This window comes from Dendrobates tinctorius, unplaced genomic scaffold (genome assembly GCF_039654945.1).
Source record: "Dendrobates tinctorius isolate UK_male_01 unplaced genomic scaffold, ASM3965494v1 ptg000011l, whole genome shotgun sequence".
In the NCBI taxonomy this organism is placed as follows: Eukaryota; Metazoa; Chordata; class Amphibia; order Anura; family Dendrobatidae; genus Dendrobates; species Dendrobates tinctorius.
The window spans coordinates 80,804,652-80,829,541 of record NW_027361679.1 but is presented as its reverse complement, the minus strand read 5'-3'; the positions used below and the strand labels follow the sequence as shown (position 1 = coordinate 80,829,541).

Below are 24,890 nucleotides of genomic sequence, written 5' to 3'. Positions count from 1 at the left end.
ATAAGCCTGTTATCTCTGCAGCTTTAATACAGCAGCCAGAGATAAGTTTGGCAAAGGTTGGCAACTGCAACTTAAGGGCCACTGCCTTGTGATTGCCCCCCAGGCTGAAAAGTGCCAGCCAGCCCCTGCATGTGGGGCTCATATGCTGGACGTGGGGAGGATGAGTGGGGCTCATATGATATATAGAAGGGGCTGTATTCCAGTTCAAACGGTATAGAGTGTGATGTCAGCATACTAAATTCTGCTCAATATTAAGGGATACAATTAATATAATGTTATTAATATTAATCCAAATTAATTTCTGCCTATTGGTTCGGCCCTCCACAACAATTACGGTCTCATGTAGCCTCTCAGGAGAATTGCCCACCCCTGCTATAATTTATAGTTTTATGACACCCCAATTCCCTGCACTCATTTTCCTGTACCTTTTTTTTTTTAAGTAAAAAAGCACTCTCTACACATGCTCGAGGTCTACAATTGAAAGTTTATTTGTTCAAATACACCAAAGGAGCCGCAAGCACTTTCTTGACAAATATACAGAAAAAACGTACGGTAATGTTATGGCAAACACTCATGTCAAATCTGTCCAATATATCTGTACTTTTTAAAAACAAAAAAATAAAGAGTGGATGGTTAGCTTGTGCATCTTCTTAAAAATAACTCCAAATAGTATTTGTCATGCCAGCTTATCACTACAACTAAAATTTACGAAGTAGGTGCAAAGGGTGTGGGGGTGGGTATGGGGGTTAAAGGCCTTGCATTTTCCCCTGTACCAACTGCTTACACAGTTCAGTAGGAAACTTAAGTTATACAAATACAGCAGGCAAACTGACTAATGGACTATGCGTTTTATGTTCTTATCCGCAGTCTCAAATTGTGCTAAATGCTTGATCAACAGTATGGCACATTTTGGTCCGTGATGGTGGTGTTTTAGCTTGTTGGGAGTATAAATTGGGGGAAATGAAAAGTGTACTTCAGGGACAGTCAGGACAGGGCGATTTAACAGCAGATTCTGGATGTTTAAATAATTTTGGTTTTCATTTGTTGGTTTGCATGTCTATATACAGACACATGTATGATGTTTAAATGACAAGTATAATTGCACAGATGAAGGCAATGTGTAGAGATCGCTTTTAGGAAATAGTCAGGAGTGCGTCGGGTAACATGCGGCTCTCCGCGCCGAGGAGCAGGATCAAATTGGAGACTGCAGGGAAAAGAAAAAATAAAGTTAGGATTTAAAAAAAAAAAAAAGAGTGAACTATCAGCAAGGCAGCCTAGAGACAATATGCAATCATTCATTTGAAACAGTCAAACAAGCCTAAAGAAATTATTACAATCTTCAGTAAGTTTCACCTGTAAAAGCCAATCAGAAAAAAAAAAAAAAAATACTGTAAATGATGGTAAAGCCATATTTTTTTGCTGAACAGTTCTCTATCACATGACATCCTTAACCCCTGGAGCTTTTTTTTGGTTTTGCGTTTTCGCTCATCTCCTTCCCAGAGCCATAACTTTTTTATTTATCCGTCAATATGGCCATGTGTGGGCTTATATTTTGCGGGACGAGTTGTACTCTTGAACGATACCATTGTTTTTACCATGTCTTGTACTAGTAAACGGGAAAAAAAATTCCAAGTGCAGTGAAATTGCAAAAAAAGTGCAATCCAATTGTTTGGCTTTTTAACTAGGTTCACTAAATGCTAAAACTGACCAGTGACTGACTCTACATGTAAGTACGAGTTCATAGGCACCAAACATGTCTAGGTTCTTTATCTAAGTGGTGAAAAAAAAAATCCAAACTTTGCTAAAAAAATAAAAAAAAAAATTGTGCCATTTTCCAATACCCGTAGCGTCTTCATTTTTCATGATCTCGGGTTGGGTGAGGGCTTATTTTTTGTATGCCGGGCTGACGTTTTTAGTGATACAATTTTGGTGCAGATACAATCTTTTGATCGCCCATTATTGCATTTTAATGCAATGTCGCGGCAACCAAAAAAGATAGACCAAGCTATTCTGAATGCGGCAATACCGAATGTATGTTTGATTTTATTTTTGTTTTATTTTGAATGGGGCGAAAGAGGGGTGATTTCAACTTTTATATCTTTTTAATTTTTTTATATTTTTAAACACTTTTTTTTTACTTTTGGCATACTTCAATATTTTCCATTAAGTGCTGCTGGAGAAAATACCACAAATAGTGTCTTATCCAAGATATAAATGGTTTGATACAATTGAATTGTACTCACCAGATGGAGCTATCATTGAGCTTGTTGGAATATTCGCTGCAGCAGATCCAATGGTCCATTAATGACCATCCATAGGAAAAATAATTGGGTAGATGTGGACTTATCCTGTGCTGCTAAATAACTGAAAAATCCAATAAATCATAAAATGTGGATTTATGCAACGCATTTCAAAGTTCCAAGAATACTTCAACAGGAAATACCACAATTGTGAATTGTGGTATTTCCTGATGAAGGAGTCTTGGAACTTTGAAACACGTTGAATAAAACCACATTTTATGATAATTTACTGGATTCTTCAGTTATTCAACAGCGCAGGATAAGTCCACATCTACCCAATAGTCTCCATAGGAGACTAGAAGCTGCCACAACTCAATCAGCTCTGCTACATAGAGGCGATGGTCATATCGCCTCTGTGTAGTAGAATTGCTCACTTGCTATGAGTGGCGAACAGGAGACCTCCGGTTGTCATACCAACACACTGGTGACCCACAATCTCGTGAGATGGGTCACCGGTGTGCATATTTCCGGCGCGATTGCCGGAAGTGCTTGTTAAATGCCGCTGTCAAAGTTTGACAGCAGCATTTAGCTGGTTAATAGCCGCAGGTGGATCGCGATTCCACCCGCGGCTATTTCGGAGACACGTCAGCTGTGCAAAACAACTGACATGTCCCGGGAAAGATGTGGGCTCACCGCCGGAGCCCACGTCAAAGGGAAGGAGCCTGACATCGGCATACATATACGCCCGATGTTGGAAAGGGGTTAAGGGTATTTTCCAACAGGCCAAAAGCCACTGCAGACTTGTGCTGGCACTGACAGGCTGCAAATTCAACAGTGTCAGATTTTCTTCCACAGTGGGTGAATGAGGTATTGAGAAATCTCAGTTACAATGCTGCTAAAATGATATCCTGCAGAAAACATGACATTGGAGCATATACTGTTTGAGGCTGAAACAAAATCCTTTGCAGATGCCTTTTCCTGGAGGTACCTGGGCCACGAGTTAGGTACCCGCTGATCTATTCAGTGATTTTTGCCATTATTGACAGGTTTACATTACATGAAGCCACTTACAAGGAGTATTTTAGGGTGTCGTCCAGTTCCATTATAGCTGCCTGATTTCCACAACGGTAACAGTAATTAGGTGCACTGAAAACGGTAACCACATTCCTGTCATGACACCAGTTGTAGCCCTGTAAGACAAGAGACGGATGTAATACAGATGTAACACTGGGGGAAAAAAAAAGAAAGAATCTAAACAAAATTCCATATTTATTTCTCCTGTCATGTTCTGGGGACTCTGATTGTTTACAAAATTGTGGTGTACATTTGCGTTTCGCTTGCATTTGAGAATCTCTTTTTCTTGTGTTGGAGTTAAAAGGATGTTAAGTCACTACACCCAAACATTGGTATTAAATGCATTATATGGCAAAAACATTTTGCGCCTCACTAGACCTGTCTTGAAGTCTGGAGTAGCTATTATTTTGGTGCATAATATGGGGTGTAAAGAAGCCAATTCTGAGTTTATCAGCGCAAAAATACATTTCTTCCGAAGTTGCACATTTTTTCTTTTTAGGTATACTAAAAGACATGTTGTGTCTTTAAAGGTGTTTTCCAGTATTTTTTTTCCTTATAGGCTTCCTCTAAGTAAAAAGTATCAAACTGGCGTTACTCATTGCTGTTTTCTGCACTGCCTCTCCACAACTGGCCCAACCTAAAATATAACTTGTGACCACTACTATTCACCGGCTCAGCGGTCTTGTGCCAACTACCTCTGCATCAACGCTATGCCTAGCGATTTTCCCAGGGGTCACGTGCATGTTTACTAAACACAATTCTAAAGAACGTCTATTCAGCCACTTAGTACCCCATGAACCTACACTACAGATTCCACTATTAACCTACAGATACAAGGGTTAACCTGCAGATTAATATGGTTAGAAAAGTACCCGGCCGCAGTACTGAAAGTGCAACTCCTGGGAGAAAAATTAATTTTGCTCCTACTGGGAGCTGCTAGCTTTCAGTCGGAGTAGCGGCTACAGTCATCACAGCACAGAGTGCTAGTTGTAAGCACACCCCAACGCAGCTCAGTCTCCAGTGTAGTCAGTCAGCCAAAGTGCCGGGAAGTGCTTATAGCCACCACTCTCAGTGCTGTGAGCAGTGACTACAGCCATATCAGCACGCCTGTATGACTAAAAGCCAGGAGGAATAAAGTTTATTTTGTCCAACGATACACATTTTCAGTAAGGAGTTTGAATACCTTTCTAACAGTATTAACCTGCAGATTAGCACTATATCTAAAGGTTAATAGTTTTATCAGAGATGACATGTTCCCTTTAAGAGGCTCTGATCTTTCTTAGAATTTTTTTTTGCCATGCTCCTGCTCCCATTCTGGTCACGGGAACCAGCAAAAGTTTTCATGCTGCTTTAATTGGAAATTGAGTATTCTGCCCAGATTATTGTACCTAGAACAATCAACCTAACCTCATCTGAAACCTAAAACTCTGGGTATCAACATGACACCAGGATCTAAACTATTTTTCATTTAGCCACGTTTTAGGTCATGATTGTATTACATATGACCTTGACAGCGAAAGGGTTAAACATTTTCTAATAGTTTTTTTTTTTAAATCATGGATGTATTTGCCAGTGGATTATAGTCTTTTAGTTTTCAACTTTTTTTTTCACCTTAAAAATGAATGAAAATCCAGCAATGTCTCTCTAAAACTCCCACCCTGTCTCATTCTGCAATATAACTGAAGTACGGTATATTACAATGCAATATACAATACGTAATGCTAAACGATCCTGGTGTTTTGATGTACTGCTTCCAGTCATACCTCCATTACAAGTTGATGAGCACGTGACACCAAAGTGAGTCCATTGGCATGGTTAAAAGTTTCAGAAATATCCTGTCCAAAAGTGTAGCCAGCACCTCGAGGGGAAATGCCCCAACCACCACGATCATCTGGATCCGACCACAAAAGGTCACACATTGGCCCCTAGAAGAAGAATACAAATTTAGCAGACAAGAAAAACAGCAAATAGTAAACACAATTGCTCATATTTATCAATGATGACTTCAACTGCGACAAATCGTCATGGCATGTTCAAAAGTTGCTCGTTTTAAGCTTTTTTTTTTTTTCCCGGCACCAAAAACCAGAATGGTGGCAGGGAAAAAATGTCAAAATATGTGCACTTTTTGGAGTATTTTTCACCTATTAATTGTAATGGGTGAAAAACGCTGAAAGAATTGACATGCTGCATTTTGGAAAACCACAGCAGGGCTCAAAATACAATCAGAAAGAAAAACCTTAGACGGCATGAAACTTCAGAAATCTCATTGCTTATTCTGGTACTGTAAAGTGCTGTGTATTTTATGCACAAAATATGCTACGTAAAACACGCAACAAAAACGCCACATGTGAACATGCCCTTCATGTGCACATTTCAACTCCGCCACTCCATATTCACCAAACGCCTCATCTTAATGGTACATTTGGTGCCAACTTTTCAAGCATTGTAGTACACCTTCCAATGTGAAATAAGGGCAGGCGAGTTTCACATTTTGCACATTGACACAGAAAATTTGCACAAATTGTGACTTATAAAACATGTTAATTTATTTCCCAATGTTAGAAAAAAAGGAAAAACAATGTGTCATACAGTACAGACCAAAAGTTTGGACACACCTCATTCAAAGAGTTTTCTTTATTTTCATGACTATGAAAATTGTAGATTCACTCTGAAGGCATCAAAACTATGAACTACCATATGTGGAATTATATAATTAACAAAAAAGTGTGAAACTGAAAATATGTCTTATATTCTAGGTTCTTAAAAGTAGCCACCTTTTGCTTTGATTACTGCTTTGCACACTCTTGGCATTCCCTTGATGAGCTTCAAGAGGTAGTCACCGGAAATGGTCTTCCAACAGTCTTGAAGGAGTTCCCAGAAATGCTTAGCACTTGTTGGCCCTTTTGCCTTCACTCTGCGGTCCAGCTCACCCCAAACCATTTCGATTAGGTTCAGGTCTGGTGACTGTGGAGGCCAGGTCATCTGGCGTAGCACCCCATCACTCTCCTTCTTGGTCAAATAGCCCTTACACAGCCTGGAGGTGTGTTTGGGGTCATTGTCCTGTTGAAAAATAAATGGTCCAACTAAACGTAAACCGGATGGGATAGCATGCCGCTGCAAGATGCTGTCGTAGCCATGCTGGTTCAGTATGCCTTCAGTTTTAAATAAATCCCCAACAGTGTCACCAGCAAAGCACCCCCACACCATCACACCTCCATGCTTCACGGTGGGAACCAGGCATGTAGAGTCCATCCGTTCACCTTTTCTGCGTCACACAAAGACACGGTGGTTGGAACCAAAGATCTCAAATTTGGACTCATCAGACCAAAGCACAGATTTCCACTGGTCTAATGTCCATTCCTTGTGTTCTTTAGCCCAAACAAGTCTCTTCTGCTTGTTGCCTGTCCTTAGCAGTGGTTTCCTAGCATCTATTTTATCATGAAGGCCTGCTGCACAAAGTCTCCTCTTAACAGTTGTTGTAGAGATGTGTCTGCTGCTAGAACTCTGTGTGGAATTGACATGTTCTCTAATCTGAGCTGCTGTTAACCTGCGATTTCTGAGGCTGGTGACTCGGATGAACTTATCCTCCACAGCAGAGGTGACTCTGGGTCTTCCTTTCCTGGGGCGGTCCTCATGTGAGCCAGTTTCTTTGTAGCGCTTGATGGTTTTAGCCACGCACTTGGGGACACTTTCAAAGCTTTCCCAATTTTTCAGACTAACTGACCTTCATTTCTTAAAGTAATGAAGGCCACTCGTTTTTATTTACTTAGAATTTGTATTATGGCAAGAAAAAAGCAGCTAACAGTCTATTCAGTAGGACTATCAGCTGTGTATCCACCAGACTTCTGCACAACACAACTGATGGTCCCAACCCCATTTAAAAAGCAAGAAATCCCACTTATTAAACCTGACAGGGCACACCAGTGAAGTGAAAACTATTTCCGGTGACTACCTCTTGAAGCTCATCAAGAGAATGCCAAGAGTGTGCAAAGCAGTAATCAAAGCAAAAGGTGGCTACTTTGAAGAACCTAGAATATAAGACATATTTTCAGTTGTTTCACACTTTTTTAATTATATAATTCCACATGTGTTAATTCATAGTTTTGATGCCTTCAGAGTGAATCTACAATTTTCATAGTCATGAAAATAAAGAAAACTCTTTGATTGAGAAGGTGTGTCCAAACTTTTGGTCTGTACTGTATATCAGGAGAGTAGAAACAGAAGCGCAGAAAACAGTGCACAAACAAGTCAAATATGTGTATAAAAAGGCTTTATTTAACACCAATGCCTGAAAGACAGAAAATATATTTAAAAACACCATAAAATCACAAAGAACATGGACAATTCAAGCCTGACAAGGTATACCAAAAGGGCAATATTGGATAAAGGTGCAGCTGTGAATAAGTGACACACACAGATCACTGCCCGGGCGGCATGTAGAGGATAACGAATATTCCAGTCCAAAATATAAATAAATGCTATGGTATTATAGCTAATGCTTGATAATGTATTACAAAATTATTCCAACTTGCTAATTTACTAATACCATAAGCGCCCTGAGCAGAGATCATGCGCTAGACACATATATAAAAACATTATAGACTGAGCGCACTCCATGCAACTGTTATAAAGATCAAAAAATAACTCAGAAACTAGCCAAAGCTGGGACACTGTGCACCATTTTATTGCTCAGGTGAATGCAATATACAGAGAAATAATTTATGCACAAAGCCAAGAGTCATGTAAAAAATTGCTCAAAGCCAGAAAGGCTGGTATGGTAGATAATTAATGAAATGTTATCACTTTGCAATAACAATGCTATATCCAGAGCGCTCACAGCAGTGGCCATGTGGTACATACAAATACATGCTGTCATGATCCAGGACGGGATTTCGCTTTGACCCATCCTGGTTAGACTATGGGTTAATTGTGCTGCCTCTCTCTGGCAGCAGGAGGCTATTTAGTGCTCACTGGGCCTGGGTCCGGTGTCAGTTATACTCCTGCCCTCGGCTGAGTTAAGTGACCTCTTGTATACGTGTGCCTTGTGCCTGATAACTTGCTTGCTTATTCGGTTGTGATCTGGTTCTGTCCCTGTTACGAGTTCTGCCTGACCCTCTTGTACTGCGCTACCTCTCGTGTATGACTCTCTGCCAATTATTTATGATGAGCCTGATCGGGTGCGTATGGCTGAGGACATGTTGATGAATGTTTGCCAGGGGAAACACTCAGCCGAGTGGTTTTGCTCAGAGTTCAGATGCTGGGCTGCTGAGGTCTGCTGGAACGACGCCGCTCTCCGGGGGTTGTTCCGTAGGGCCCTGTCTGAGCATCTGAAAGACGCCTTGGCTCTCCACCCCCCACCTGATGCCCTGGAGGAAGCTATGACACAGGCCGTCCGAATGGATCGCAGGTTACGGGCAAGGGGAGTGATACAAACCGAGACTTCATTATTCTCCCAAGGAAGGGGAGCCAGTTCTTCATTGAAAATCACGGAGATGGGAACCATCAACCTTAAGGAGGAAGAAAGGAGACAACGGCACGTGAGAAAATGCTGTGTTCACAGTGGCGAGTCTGGACATTGGAAAAAGGATTGCCCCTCCCGGCCACTATCCAACAAGCGACTGAGCCCGGGTGATTATCGTGGAGGTCACCCAGGCTCTCAGGTACCCTTTTCTGCATTTTCTAAAATGTCATTTCAAGTGGAACTTTGTTGTGGGGGTGTCTTCACATCCACTTCTGCCTTCGTGGATTGCGGTTCATCATTGAACTTTATTGACTCTGACTTGGTGGCCAGGTGTAAGTTAGGGACAGTTAGGTTGGAAACTCCGATTCACCTTGTTGCTATTGACAAAACACCACTGGTTAAGAATGACATTGTGTTTTGTACTGAAGAGTTTCTCCTTAAAGTGAGTTCCCTACACCAGGAACGTATTTCATGTTTTGTAATGAACAACCTGCCTGCGGGACTGGTGTTGGGGTTCCCCTGGTTACAGCTGCATAATCCTGTGATTAATTGGGAATCTCGGGATATTGTTAAATGGGGTCCCTATTGCTCTGAGAAATGTCTTGTTTCTGTGTCTGTGTCGTCCATGGGTCTAGAAGGCATTCCGGAGTGCCTGATAGATTATACTGACGTTTTCTCCGAAAAAGAGGCTGAGGTTTTACCACCACACCGCCCATTTGATTGTGCCATTGACCTGGTTCCAGGTGCTAAATTGCCCAAAGCCCGCCTGTATAACCTCTCGGGTCCGGAACGGGCTGCGATGAAGGAATATATTTCCGAGAGCCTCCGTAAGGGACATATTCGTCCTTCTGTTTCTCCTGTGGCGGCAGGGTTCTTTTTTGTAAAAAAAAAAGACGGTGGTTTGCGCCCATGCCTCGATTTTTGTGAGTTAAATAAAATAACTGTGAGGAATACTTATCCCCTTCCACTTATTCCTGATTTATACAATCAGTTGTCCGGAGCTAAGTGGTTTTCGAAATTAGATCTACGGGGAGCGTATAACCTTATCCGAGTCCGGGACGGAGATGAATGGAAGACCGCTTTTCTCACTACTGAAGGGTTGTTTGAAAATTTGGTCATGCCCTTCGGCCTGACCAACGCTCCAGCGGTCTTCCAAAATTTCATAAATCATGTGTTCTCCGATTTGATTGGACGTTTTATGGTGGTGTATTTGGATGACATTTTAATCTACTCGCCTGATAAACAGACTCACATTGGTCATGTTCGGGCAGTTCTCCAAAGGCTCAGGGAGAACTGTCTGTTTGCTAAACTTGAAAAATGTTTATTTTTTGTTCAGGAACTGTCCTTTCTGGGGTTCATTGTGTCTGCTGAAGGGTATCGCATGGATCCTAATAAGGTGCAGGCCATTCTCGAGTGGGTTCAACCGTGTGATTTGAAGGGTCTGCAACATTTCCTAGGGTTCGCTAATTATTATCGGAAATTTATAAGGGGGTTCTCACAGGTGGTTAAACCCCTCACAGACATGACTCAAAAGGGGGCTGATATCAAGAATTGGTCAACCGCAGCGGTAGCGGCATTTCAGTTTTTGAAAAAATGTTTCATGTCGGCCCCGGTTCTTATCCAACCGGACCCCTCTGAACCATTTATTGTTGAGGTAGACGCCTCAGAGGTGGGGGTGGGGGCGGTATTGTCCCAGGGACCCGCCACTTTGACCAATTTAAGACCTTGCGCCTTTTTCTCAAAGAAGTTCTCCCCTGCGGAGAGAAACTATGATGTGGGGAATTGGGAACTTCTGGCCGTAAAATTGGCTTTTGCAGAATGGAGGCATTTTTTGGAGGGGGCTGTTCATCCTATAACGGTAATCACGGACCACAAAAACCTAGCTTACATTGAGTCGGCTAAAAGGTTGACTCCCAGACAGACTAGATGGTCACTTTTTTTTTCCCGATTCAACTTCTCGATCACTTTTCGACCAGGATCCAAGAATATCAGAGCGGATGCGTTGTCACGCAGTCTTGATCCGGTGTCCCCCCCGGAACCTCCATCCTCCATTCTTCAGCCTGGGGTGGTGGTGGCAGAGGTTTCTAATGTGTTGGAACGGGAGATTCGAGAAGCCCAGGCTCTTGCACCTCCAGCTAAGCCGTTGGATAAACTTTTTGTGCCAGCTCAGTTTCGTCTCAAGGTCCTCCAGGAGTTCCATGACTCAGTTCTGGGTGGACATCCAGGGATCTCAGCGACCCGGAAGGCCATTGCTAGAATATTCTGGTGGTCTTCTTTAGCCTCTGATGTTGGGGAGTATATGTCTGCGTGTGAGGTTTGTGCCCGTGCGAAAACTCCCCATAACCAGCCGGCCGGGGAATTGGTACCACTGCCAATTCCTGAGAGACCATGGACTCATCTGTCCATGGATTTCATCACCAACCTTCCCCCTTCCAAGGGTAATACCGTGGTCTGGGTCGTAGTGGACAGGTTTAGTAAGCAGGCACATTTTGTACCTTTGGCAGCTCTACCTAATGCGGAAACATTGTCCAGATTGTTTGTGGAGCATGTGGTGCGGTTGCATGGGGTACCCCTGAATGTGGTGTCTGATAGGGGAGTTCAGTTTGTGTCCAGATTTTGGAGAGCTTTTTGTAGGAGGTTGGGTATTGGTCTGTCCTTTTCATCCGCCTACCATCCAGAGACTAATGGGCAGACTGAGCGGACCAATCTGTCTCTGGAGCAAATTCTGCGTTGATTGACCTCAGCCCGACAGGATGATTGATGTTCTGTGTTACCATTGGCTGAGTTTGCATTTAACAACCGCACTAACCAGTCTACGGGTACATCTCCTTTTTTTTGCAATTATGGGTTTCATCCTCATTTTGGAGAATTTTCCCGCTTGAATTCTGGGTGGGGTGTCCTGGGGCAGACGAGACGATCCAGCGGTTGGGGGAGGTATGGCGGGAGGTCCAGAATAACATTACGAAGGCCCAGGACACATTTAAATTTTTTGCGGACAAAAAACGATCCGTGGGTCCAGTGTTTCAGGTCGGAGATAAGGTATGGTTATCCACCAAAAATATAAGGCTCAAGGTCCCCTCTGCGAAGCTTGGACCCAAGTTTATAGGTCCCTATGTAATTACCGAAGCAGTTAACCCGGTGGCTTTTCGGTTGAGTCTTCCGCCATCTCTAAGGATCCCTAATGTTTTCCATAAGGCCCTTTTGAAACCTGTGAGGTCCAGTGGGGAGGGATCATCATCTTCCCCGACACCGGTTCTGGTAGATGGGCAGTCTGAGTACGAGGTGGAACGAATTGTCGACTCCAGGTTGGTCCGTCGCGCCCTTCAGTATCTGATACATTGGAAGGGCTACGGTCCTGAGGAACGCTCGTGGGTTCCTGCTCGATCAGTTCATGCGGATCGGTTGATCCGAGCCTTTCACGCCAAGTACCCTGGAAGACCTGGGGGTCCGGTGGCCCCCCATTGAGAGGAGGGTACTGTCATGATCCAGGACGGGATTTCGCTTTGACCCGTCCTGGTTAGACTATGGATTAATTGTGCTGCCTCTCTCTGGCAGCAGGAGGCTATTTAGTGCTCACTGGACCTGGGTCCGGTGTCAGTTATACTCCTGCCCTCGGCTGAGTTAAGTGACCTCTTGTATACGTGTGCCTTGTGCCTGATAACTTGCTTGCTTATTCGGTTGTGATCTGGTTCTGTCCCTGTTACGAGTTCTGCCTGACCCTCTTGTACTGCGCTACCTCTCGTGTATGACTCTCTGCTTGTGACCCGACTCCTCTCTGCTCGTCCCCTTGGTACCGCACCGCCCTCTTGTGTATGACCTTTGGCTCTGTCTGACTACCCGTCTGTTTGTCCCTCTGTACCTCGTTTGCCCGTACTGCTGTGACCTCTGTTTTGCCTGACTCTGAGTTGTTGTGTGGTGTCCTGTCCTATCTGAATACAGGACGCTAAGCCCCGCCCCCTTGCTGTCACATGACCATAGGTCCCGTGCAGACTATTCAGTTTCAGTGTCCGCAGGTCCTATGCCTCTTTACTTTCCAGCGCTGACTGGACCCTGACACTATTAGCCTGAAGCACGCATGGTCACCTCTGCTGCCCGCTCCACAGGTATCTTTTAGCACTGCTTCTGTACTCAGGACACGAGCACTGGCTCTATGAGCAAGTGCAGTGCGGTGTCTCTGACACATGCATAAGAGTAACAGATAGACACACACTGCAATCACATAGTTACCCAGAGCCCAGGTTACACCATCAGGTCTGTCCGGCCCGACGCGTGTCGCTGTCCCCACAACAGCTTCGTCAGGGAAGTAGCGCATGATCTCTGCTCAGGGCGCTTATGGTATTAGTAAATTAGCACATTGGAAAAATTTTGTGATACTATATTATCAAGCATTAGCTATAATACCATAGCATTTATTTATATTTTGGACTGGAATATTCGTTATCCTCTACATGCCGCCCTGGCAGTGATCTGTGTGTGTCACTTATTCACAGCTGCACCTTTATCAAATATTGCCCTTTTGGTATACCTTGTCAGGCTTGAATTGTCCCTGTTCTTTGTGATTTTATGGTGTTTTTAAATATATTTTCTGTCTGTCAGACATTGGTGTTAAATAAAGCCTTTTTATACACATATTTGACTTGTGTGTGCACTGTTTTCTGCGCTTCTGTTTCTACTCTCCCAATTTACAGTGTTTTTGGCGCATAGTAGCACCCGGTTTATTCACTGTGTAATACTAAATGTGGTGCCCACCTTTTCTTTCATCATTTCTGTACTGTATATCACACATTATCGTAGAATCTTGCAAAAATTGCAACTTTATTATGCATAACAATTGATGCACCTTTATACATTTGGTGTAGGCATTTACGCCAAGGATTTGCTGCACACTGTGCAATTTTGGGCACAAAAACACTAATAAATGCTCCCACTATTGGTTATACACCACAGTTATATCTGTCTCTTACATGTATATTGTAATCCTCGTCCATCTAGTACAGACACAGTAAGAGTCATGCCTTGAGTAGATTAGCTACAACTCTACAATCACATTTTATTTTGGAGTTTTCCAGTTTTTCTATAAGCTATAGCCACCATGGAAAACTGCTCCCATGTCTAGCACTGCCACTCCAAATGTCTCCTGGTCCAGAAGTGAATATCCCAACCACCAATCTGCTGATCCTACAGTCAATCACTTTGACACAACTTGTCTGGAAAAAGCCATGAATGCACCACCCAGTGGATTTTTCTTACACCACTGGAGTTGTGCATTAAAGTCCCCTTTCCCTGGTCATATACTCACCCTCCGGCATCTTCACCGTTTTTCGGGACCACTCTGGTCCTGTGGCGCTATCTCGTGAGCGCAGCTTCTGAGTGGCCAGAACTCACAAGCTACATCATAAGCTCTCAATACAAGTCTGAGAGCCAGAAAAAGGCTTTCATAGACTACGTGTGCAAGGTTTACCAGACAAGTTAGAATAGCAGAAGTCTATTAACCTCAACTGCAAGAAACGCTAACGACTCTACAGAACATTCTTAGCAACCTTCATGACAAAACGTTCTACATACCGTGGTGACATAGGACTCCTTCCACTAGTGTGATTAGTTTCTATATCTATCTTGTTAGATTTTAGGGGCCAGTAGACTAGTGTAACAGCTGTCCATACACCGTTACTTGCAATAAATATTCACAATGGACAGAAAAGCAGGAGTAATGCTAGCAATGCGCCTATACACTCGCTACAGACGAAGACGTGTCTATCAAGATTCCTACGGCTGCAACATTGTGGTAGCTACATTAATACCTCATGTGGGACTTCTTGTAAGCGATCCAGAGCACGAATATGATCCAGCGTATCAATAGACGGGGAAAGACCTCCATGAAGACAGAAGATCTAAGAAGAGAAAAAAAAGATTAAGTGACACGTTTTTCATACCATTGACCAACTTTTCTTTTTTTTTTTTAAAGAGTAACTGTGATTTTAATTTCTATTTCATAAAACAATAAACACACACACATATAATATTAAATTTAAATTTTATATTAAATTTTCAATTCACAGGTAAAATGAGTATTCAATGGAGACAGATTTTCCCATTACTGAGATAGAATCTTATCAGTACTAGCAGTCATCAATGTAGATAGAAGATGTGAGCAGGAAGGAGGAGCTCGGCCTCTAGCTCCTCCCATTCTTCTCCTTCCTTCCCTCTACATAGAATCTTATCTGCACCAACTGCCATCTCCCATCAAAGTAATATAAGAATCTGATGTCACAATACAGGTTTCATTGAATTGAAAATTTTGAGAATAAATGATCAGTCCAGTGGGAGAGAAAAAAGTATACTCCCCTCCTGTGCCGGTGCCATTCTAGTGTTGTAGGCACTTGCATTCCTGGAGCTCACGTGAGGTTGATACATCACATGAGCCCTGCGACCAATCAGCGCTGACGTCATAGGCCCCGCCTTCAGGCAAATTGAACATCAAGAGGAAGTTGGAGCAGCCGCAGCCCTAACTCCCTGATGATCAATACATCTGAAGGTGGGGATAATGATGCCAGTGCTGATTGGGCGCAGAGCTCGTATGATGTAACGACCTCACGTGCGAAACAGGAACACAGTTGGGTGCCAACACCACTGGAATGGCGCCGACTCCGGAGGTGAGTATTTGTATCTGGAGGTGGTTGTATTTTAAACAGGCCAAACATGAGGAATGAGAAGGATTTGTCCTAGTGGTGGATAACCCCCATTAATTTAAGAAATATATATAGCTGGCATCTATCACATGCTACAAAGCATCATTTAAGCAGCACAATCCATTTTTTTACAAAGTAAAAATAAAAACAGACTTAAACTCTGGCTACTATGATAAGCAATACTGGAGCGCATCCTATAAAAGAAAAAGTACCTTATTGACGGCTTACAATATACATGAACAACATAAAGAGGTCATCGAGGGGGCGATGTGTGCATGGCACGGATGGGTTTGGGAAATCGATACACTGTCATGGCAGACACAGGTCTAACAATATTCTCCATGGATGCTTTGTCCACAGCCAAATAGGATAGCTGTCGGCATTAAGCAGAAGTATTGCAGTGCATTACATGAGCCACCAGGCTCAGTCTGGTTCATCATGTTCCCTGATGGGAACCAGAAAGCAAAGTTACATTGTAAATAAAGTGTGTCGGTGGAACAGCAACTAAAGCGAGAAAATAAAGCTATAGTTGACCCAGAGCTGCTTGTAATTATTTTTCCTAATGAGGGTTTTTTTTTCTTTTCACTGCTGACTGTGTGGTATAAATGTCCGATCTGGTAAGTAATATAGAACACACACCAGACAATGTCAGCAGTCCACTCTCTCTTTCGTTCAAAGACAAAGATAGCACATATTTGTATCTTGGGGAGAAGAAAATACATACCTGGCCATCAACTAAAGCAGTTAATGGTAAGTAGTCGAAGAGATCTGTGAAATACTTCCATACATTTGCATTCCCGTATTTCCGTAGACACTCATCGTAGAAACCATAGACTTGAGTAATTTGTCGAGACTCATGGTTCCCTCTCAATATTGTGATGCGTTCTGGGTAACGAACCTAGGTAGGAAAACATACATTTAAATGCCTATATATACACATACACATACTTAAAATCAAATTATTATTTGCCATAGGAAATTATAATTAGAGAAAGTCATTTAATGACGCCAGTCTGCACTTCATTGGCCACTGCTATAAGCACCTGTCTAATAAAAAGTCAAGATCACCTCTACTATAAAAACGGTCTTAATTTGTAGAATGCACTTAAGCGAGGTCAGCATCGAAAAGTTTCTCCACATTTATTGGTGGCAATATGTCTCTAATCTTCTGTTACACCAAAAGTCACATAAGGAGACTGACCCGACCAAGGCGACAAACATGAACTCCATCAATCCTCCAGTAATGTTTATTGGTACTCCCGCTCCAGTGTCATACAAGGGCAATGTTTCAGGTCTGAAAGCCCTTTCTCAAGCCAAAGATGCAGGGATGGGGGACACAATAGATTATGTGGTTTAGAACAATTTCTGACCCATTTGCACTGTATGTAGCACAAATTATTCATCTGACCACTTGGCTTTATGCCAGTCTTTCGGCTAGCCAGCTTCCCCGAGTAGGACCTCATGATGTTTTCGGCCGCTATAAACAATCCACTTGAACGGTCCGTTTGGTTCGAGTTTAGAGAGGGTCTTCTGGTCTACAGATAGATTGACCATCTTGAGCTTGTGCACATTTATGTATTGTGTTGGTGCGAATGATTGGCTGACTAAAGGAAATCCATCAGCAGGTTTTACTATGTAATCTGAACAAACATGGTGTAGGGGCAGAGACCACAATTCCAGTGATGTATAACTTAGTTTAATGAGTGTAGCAGTTATGGTAAAGACATAGTCACAGTTTTCTCAGCTGCAGCTCTCACAGACCTCAGTTGTTGAGTGGTGTGTAACCCGTCCACACCTCAGCTTTCAGTGTACAGTGACAGACTGCTGCTAATTACAGTTGTGGCCAAAAGTATTGACACCCCTGCAATTGTGTCAGATAATACTCAGTTTCTTCCTGAAAATGATTGCAAACACAAATTCTTTGGTATTATTACCTTCATTTAATTTGTCTTAAATGAAAAAACACAAAAAGAATTGTCCTAAAGCCAAATTGGATATAATTCCACACCAAACATAAAAAAAGAGGTTGGACAAAAGTATTGGCACTGTTCGAAAAATCATGTGATGCTTCTCTAATTAGTGTAATTAACAGCACCTGTAACTTACCTGTGGCACCTAACAGGTGTTGGCAATAACTAAATCACACTTGCAGCCAGTTGACATGGATTAAAGTTGACTCAACCTCTGTCCTGTGTCCTTGTGTGTACCACATTGAGCATGGAGAAAAGATAGAAGACCAAAGAACTGTCTGAGGTCTTGAGAAACCAAATTGTGAGGAAGCATGAGCAATCTCAAGCCTACAAGTCCATCTCCAAAGACGTGAATGTTCCTGTGTCTACCGTGCGCAGTGTCATCAAGAAGTTTAAAGCCCATGGCACTGTGGCTAACCTCCCTAGATGTGGACGGAAAAGAAAAATTGACAAGAGATTTCAACGCAAGATTGTGCGGATGTTGGATAAAGAACCTCGACTAACATCCAAACAAGTTCAAGCTGCCCTGCAGTCCGAGGGTACAACAGTGTCAACCCGTACTATCCGTCGGCGTCTGAATGAAAAGGGACTGTATTGTAGGAGACCCAGGAAGACCCCACTTCTTACCCCGAGACATTAAAAAGCCAGGCTGGAGTTTGCCAAAACTTACCTGAAAAAGTCTAAAACTTTTGGAAGAATGTTCTCTGGTCAGATGAGACAAAAGTAGAGCTTTTTGGGCAAAGGCATCAACATAGAGTTTACAGGAGAAAAAAAGCAGCATTAAAGAAAAAAAACACGGTCCCTACAGTCAAACATGGCGGAGGTTCCCTGATGTTTTGGGGTTGCTTTGCTGCCTCTGGCACTGGACTGCTTGACCGTGTGCATGGCTTATGAAGTCTGAAGACTACCAACAAATTTTGCAGCATAATGTAGGGCCCAGTGTGAGAAAGCTGGGTCTCCCTCAGAGGTCATGGGTCTTCCAGCAGGACAATGACCCAAAACACACTTCAAAAAGCACTAGAAAATGGTTTGAGAGAAAGCACTGGAGACTTCTAAGGTGGCCAGCAATGAGTCCAGACATGAATCCCATAGAACACCTGTGGAGAGATCTAAAAATGGCAGTTTGGAGAAGGCACCCTTCTAATATCAGGGACCTGGAGCAGTTTGCCAAAGAAGAATGGTCTAAAATTCCAGCAGAGCATTGTAAGAAACTCCTTGATGGTTATCGGAAGCGGTTGGTCGCAGTTATTTTGGCTAAAGGTTGTGCAACCAAGTATTAGGCTGAGGGTGCCAATACTTTTGTCTGGCCCATTTTTGGAGTTTTGTGTGAAATGATCAATGTTTTTGCTTCATTCTCTTTTGTGTTTTTTCATTTAAGACAAATTAAATGAAGATAATAATACCAAAGAATTTGTGTTTGCAATCATTTTCAGGAAGAAACTGAGTATTATCTGACAAAATTGAAGGGGTGTCAATACTTTTGGCCACAACTGTAGGTGCTGGGGTTGGACTAGAAGACACAAGGCCTACTGATATAACACACTGTATTAAAACAGCAAAATACAGCCCAGTATGTGACACATCACTGTAATTAGGCCATAGTACCTACATCATGTTGCTCTAAGATTGCATGGCAAAACCTACTGACAGATTCCCTTTAACAAGTAGGTATATTTAATAAAGAGGACAAAAAAAAGAGCTATATCATATAATAAATTATGGAGAATAAAGTGGTGAGACACAATAGAAAATAACGGAATAATTACCTTTAGTGCTACAAGTAGAGTAACTGTCTCCACAGAGTAATAGCCTCTATCCACGTAGTCTCCCATGAACAGGTAGTTAGTGTCTGGAGATTTGCCCCCAATTCTGAAGAGCTCCATAAGGTCATGAAATTGGCCATGGACATCTCCGCACACGGTGACTGGGCAGCGAACGTCCTGCACATTTGACTCTTTAGTAAGAATTTCTTTCGCCTTAAACATGAAGCATACAAATAGATTAAAAAATGTGGCAACATGGCAAATCAGCAGCATGTGAACAGCTTCAGTGGCAGAGTCTGGAACCAGTCACCTTATCTATACATCTTACAGACGGTGGGACGCTACCAAGGTACTTCCAATACACAACAGATGGATAATTTCAGACCCAGTAGGGCAGCTTCTAATGTACAGAACCAAGATTACCACAGGAGGGCAGCAACACAGCACATACACTTCTGAAACTGTTCGTTTCAATGGAGTTTGGTTTCTTTTAGACAACACAATTTGCCTCTAGTATTATTTATTATAGCGCCATTTATTCCATGGCGCTTTACATGTGAGGAGGGGTATACATAGTAAAAACAAGCACAGTAATCTTAAACAATACAAGTCACGACTGGTACAGGAGGAGAGAGGACCCTGCCCGCGAGGGCTCACAATCTACAGTACACCCAGTCTCTCATTATGGCAAAGGTTGTGTAACAACCCTGCTGGCATCACGGCATGGCCTCCCATCCCCCGCGCACCAACTTAGTTTCTCCTTCAAACCATGCTGTGAAATCTGTCTGTTGCCAGCCCTGAGCTCCATGTGCTATGCCTCTTGTTTTCCTGCTTGCTCTCCATGTTTCCAGACTGTGTGTATAGGGGGGTGGCGCCTGAACTCTCTGGTTCTTATGCAGTCTGGGTGCACCTGGGTAATCTGTCCCTGACCAATCACCTGGAGCCCCTGACTATTTAGTTTCGCCACTCCCACTGAAACATTGCCTGAGCAATGTCTATACTCAGTTAGTATTCCGCTGCTGAGGAAGCCAGGCCCTGTTCTGTCTGTCTCCTTCTCTGGAGGATTACTCTAGTCTTGCTTTGTACCCTGTCTGCCTGCCAGGAGGCTGAATATCCTGGCCCTTGAGTCTTGTTCCCTGTACCTTGTCCGTACTCTGTCTGCCTGCCAGGAGGCTGAATATCCTGGTCCTTGTGTCTTTGTCCCTGCGTCTCTGTCTGAACTCAGTCTTACCTCTGTCTGTCAGTCTCCTTGTTTGTGGTTCCTTCCCTGCCGTGTCTTTCCTTGTGTCCTCTTTATCTGTGCATCTGCACGCTCGCACCTTTATCTGTGCATCTGCACGCTCGCCGCTCTGCCTGCTCCGCACTCCTGCGGCTCTGCCTGCTCCGCACTCCTGCGGCTCTGCCTGCTCCGCACTCCTGCGGCTCTGCCTGCCTGCACCTCCTGTGTGAACAGGCCCAAACCTGTTCCTTCATATTCCATTCCTTCCTGCCTAGATCCATACCTGTACCTCCTGTGTGAACAGGTCCAGATCCTGTTCCAGCATACACCACTCCCTCCTGCCTACACCTCCTGTGAGAACAGGTCCAGATCCTGTTCCAGCATACACCACTCCCTCCTGCCTACACCTGCTGTGTGAACAGGTCCCTACCTGCTCCTTTTCATACCACGCCAATCTGTCCGGTGTCTCCAAGCCGTGCCCGCCTGTCCGGTGTCTCCAAGCCGTGCCCGCCTGTCCGGTGTCTCCAAGCCGTGCCCGCCTGTCCGGTGTCTCCAAGCCGTGCCCGCCTGCCCTGTGTCTCAGCCGTGCCTGTCATATCCACCTGCCTGCCTGTCTATAGCCTCTGTCAAGGTGTCTTGTTCCCGAGTGGGATCAGCAGCCACAGCCAGACACCACCCTGGAGTGGCACCCGGCAGCTACCTGCCGCACAAGCCTGACCTCACCATCAGAGGCTCCAGTGAAGACCAAGGAAGCTGCCGTAGTTACGCCCCTTCCAGGGTAGTCTGGTTTGTGGCACAGTGGGGCCACAACCCCCCGGCTCGCGCCATTCAGCCAAGGCGCGAGCGTGACAGGTTGTAAAGGTATATCCATGGAAATGGCTGTCCAGGACTACGCAAATACGGTATATAAAGTCTGTTTCCACTAAAGCCACGGCTTCCTGCCCCTAGAACACAATGAGCAACCCACCACTGCGGCAGACTCCTGCCACACCACATGTTCATACAGCGCCTACAGGTGATTATGTCCCAACCACCAGTGATCTGACAGTCGAGGCCCCTGCCTGGCTCATGTGACTGGTGATCCAGACAGTATCACTTCCAATCTAGGAGAGAAAGTCGGAGGAAGGTGGAGGCTTCTGGTGGTAAGTGTGGCTCATTTTTTTCTCTTCAAGGACATAGAAGTGGCAAATTTTCTCTTGTTATTTTGTCCAGCCTACTTTTATAGATATACAGTAATCGGTGTTGTTTCACATGTCCATTTCAATGTTTGTTTGCCTTTTTTAAAATCAGTTTTTGAAGCGATGGCAAAGAATATACAGTATATTAAAAGGGAAAGGAATTATACAGGAAAGATTGCATTTCTATTTTTTTCATCCACTCTTAGCTTTGCCTTCAATACCTGCAGCAATAGGGCAAGTGAAAAAGTGTCCTTTAAGGCCAAAAGTATGTAGACAAATCAAATTATTTTAAGGTTTTCACATATTTCAACCACAACCATTACAAAGAGGTGCAAAAATAAAAAATAAAGTAATCAAGCACACAGCCATGCATCATCCTTAGACAAATATTGGCAGTTGTAGGAGTACGAGTGGTACTGAAGAGTTCAGTGACTTTACAGGGAATCTGCTAGCAGGATTTCACCCCATCCCACAAACTATATGTGTATGATGAAGGAGGAATTACAATCATTTTCCCTCAGTATGCTGCGCAGATTTTTATTACACTTAGGTAAAATTCTGCCCCCGACAACCAGTGTGCCAGTCCCGTGGGCTTTGACATCAAGTGACGTTCCATATACCACCCACATGGGTTTTTGCTCCAAACGGTTCAGCCCAGCTGTAGTGTCCACAGTATATGGGTAATGCTGAAGTTCTGGGATTTAGATCTCCGCTCCCTCTCCTCTGTACTAGGAGTGTAGAAACATTTGGGACTGTGCATGCGCAATCTCTGCGGTGTCCGGACGCTCAATACAAGCTGGTGCTGTGAATGCAAGGGACAGCAGAAAATGGGCACTTCTAGATCACCAACAGACTATGTAGGAGAGAGATTGGGAATCGCACATAGATGCTGGAGCAGCGGGATCCCTGCTCCCAATCCTGCACTCAACAGCAGAAGACCACCCTGTACATAGGAGACTGCCATGTTTATACAGGACAGATGGGAAGTTAGGCCTCTTTCACACATCAGGTTTTCGCCGTCAGGCGCGATCCGGCGCTTTTGACAAAAACCGGATCCGGCGAAATGCAATGCCGGATCCGGTTTACCCCCCATTGACTTGCATTTGCGCCGGATGGCCATGCGTTTCATCCGGTTTTCGCTGGATCCGGCAATGTGTCGCGATCCGGCGCCTGGAAAAAACGGCTACTGTAACGTTTTTTGTGTCCGGCTTTTTCAAGCAATGAAAGCCTATGAGTGCCGCAATGCGCCGGATCCGGCAGCAGCCGGATCCGGTGGCCGGATCCGTTTTTTTTGGTCTGAGCATGCTCAGTAGCTCTGCCCACAAGACACATATATAAAAGCATGACAGTGGGACCCTCAGCCACACCCAACATGCCACCCAAGACAGAAACCAGGCGCAGGAGACCACTGCAGCAGCACCATCAGCACCACCACCACCCCAAATGGAGCAGCATGCTGAACAACGGGAGGGGAGTCCAGCAGCAGATGAGAGACGGTAATTATCAAATCCCCCATTCCTCCAAACTAGGGCCATGGAATATCAAGATATTCATTGCCCCTTTGTTTCTCTTTATTCAACAGCCGCCCAAGAGATGCAGCAGCAGCAACAGTGGCAGCACTGGAAGCACTGGCAGCAGCAGTACCACCACCCACAGACATGGAGTCTGGCCAGCAGGAAGACAGAACATCTTCTTCTGGGAGCCCTCCCTCGCATCGTCAGCGTTTGACGGTAAGTTTTTATTTCCAAAATCCATCATCTCTGTAATATATGTCTATTCATTGCCTTTTATTTCAAAACAGGAATCACAAGATGAAGAGGAGCTCCCAGAAGAAGAAGGAAGGGGTGGACAGACACCTGGAGTGGGCTCACAATTGGTAAGTTTTTTTGCATCAAACGCAGAAACACAACATCACACTACACACAACACATAGAAAACAATGTTCTGCAGACCACACACAGCAAACAAATGCCTACATCCAAAGACATAACATTTTTTGTTTTCTTCTCTAGTCTTCCCAATCTGGTGCTCGGCAAAGAGGTCCTCGCAGTGCCTCCCAGGGTCGTCGGCGACAGCAACGTGGCGGTCACCAGCGTGTGAGTATAAATATTTTTGCTTTGTTTTTTTGCACTTTTTATTTCATTTCTTTTGTGGAGGCAAATTATTTTATTTTTGTCTTTTTCTTTAACAGCCTTCACAGCGTGCTCCCGACTCTGACGGTGAGGATGGAGGGATTGATGTGGACCACCTCATCGATCTCGTCAGAGAAAGGGAGCCGCTATGGAATATGGCTGACCGCCACCATGCTGACCTGATCGTTACCCGACGACTCTGGGAGGAAATCTGTTCGCTCCTTGTGGACCGCTGGGAGGATCTCGATGCTCGGGCCCAGATTAAAGAGCGTAAGTATATACCGTACCGGTTGCTTGATGTAAACCAGTGTTTCCCGAACTCCAGTCCTCGTGGTCCCCACAGATCATGTGTTCAGGATTTCCATTTACTATGGAAATCCTGAAAACATGACCCCTGGGGACCATGAGGACTGGAGTTTGGGAAACACTGATGTTGTATACTAACCACTCCTTTCTCGTTTCAGGGGACAGAATTGTGAAGCGGTGGCGGTCTGTGAGGGATCGTTTCAAGAAGGAGTTCAATAAAAAGATGCGGGCCCTGAGTGGATCTGGAGGATGCAGGAGCAAGTACAAGTACGCACAAGCCCTGTCGTTCCTCCGGGAAACAATGGTCACCAGAAGGTAAATATTACACACCACATGTGAAAAAAATGTTTAGATGTAACTTTTTTTTTTCAGCCAGGTCCATACCATGTCACTATTTTAAATGTTTTTTTTTTTTTTCTCTTTATTCCACAGCACAGTGAGCAGCACTCGGGAGCCTGCACGATTGGACCCTTATGAGGCGATCCCTGAGGAGACCGGCACCGAGGGACACTTCGACCGCCCCGGTACATCTGCACCTTCCCAGCCTTCCCACACATTCGACCCATCTGTCCCATCCACCAGCACAGGAGCATCGTGGCCGCCTACATTACATGAAGCTGCCGGTGAGGAGATCGATTTCCCTTTACCCCACCCTTCTGCCCCTGCCACCTCTAGTACACCTGCGGGTACTGGGCGGCAGCGGCAAAGGGGTCAGGAAAAGACTTATGCTCCAGAGTTCTTGCATCTGAATGCACCTTTCCAGAACTGTCTAAAAGTCTTGTCAGAGCAAATCTCCGCAGGCTTTCAGCAGATCAACTCCAGCATTCTGGAGGTGAAGACACTTCTGCAAACCATGCA

At 44.2% G+C, this 24,890-nt stretch overlaps 1 protein-coding gene across 1 annotated transcript; it reads right to left on the bottom strand.

Annotated features, from left to right (window-relative positions):
* Positions 1-464: 464 nt before the first annotated feature.
* LOC141048241 (serine/threonine-protein phosphatase 2A catalytic subunit beta isoform-like) lies at positions 465-19,434 on the bottom strand. Its single transcript, XM_073543666.1, has 6 exons — positions 19,201-19,434; positions 16,189-16,362; positions 14,577-14,666; positions 5,078-5,239; positions 3,312-3,430; positions 465-1,204 (listed from the first exon to the last, which is right to left on the bottom strand). The coding sequence occupies exons 1-6, from the start codon at positions 19,417-19,419 to the stop codon at positions 1,021-1,023; spliced, it is 948 nt and encodes a 315-aa protein (XP_073399767.1). The 5' UTR covers positions 19,420-19,434; the 3' UTR covers positions 465-1,020.
* Positions 19,435-24,890: the final 5,456 nt, after the last annotated feature.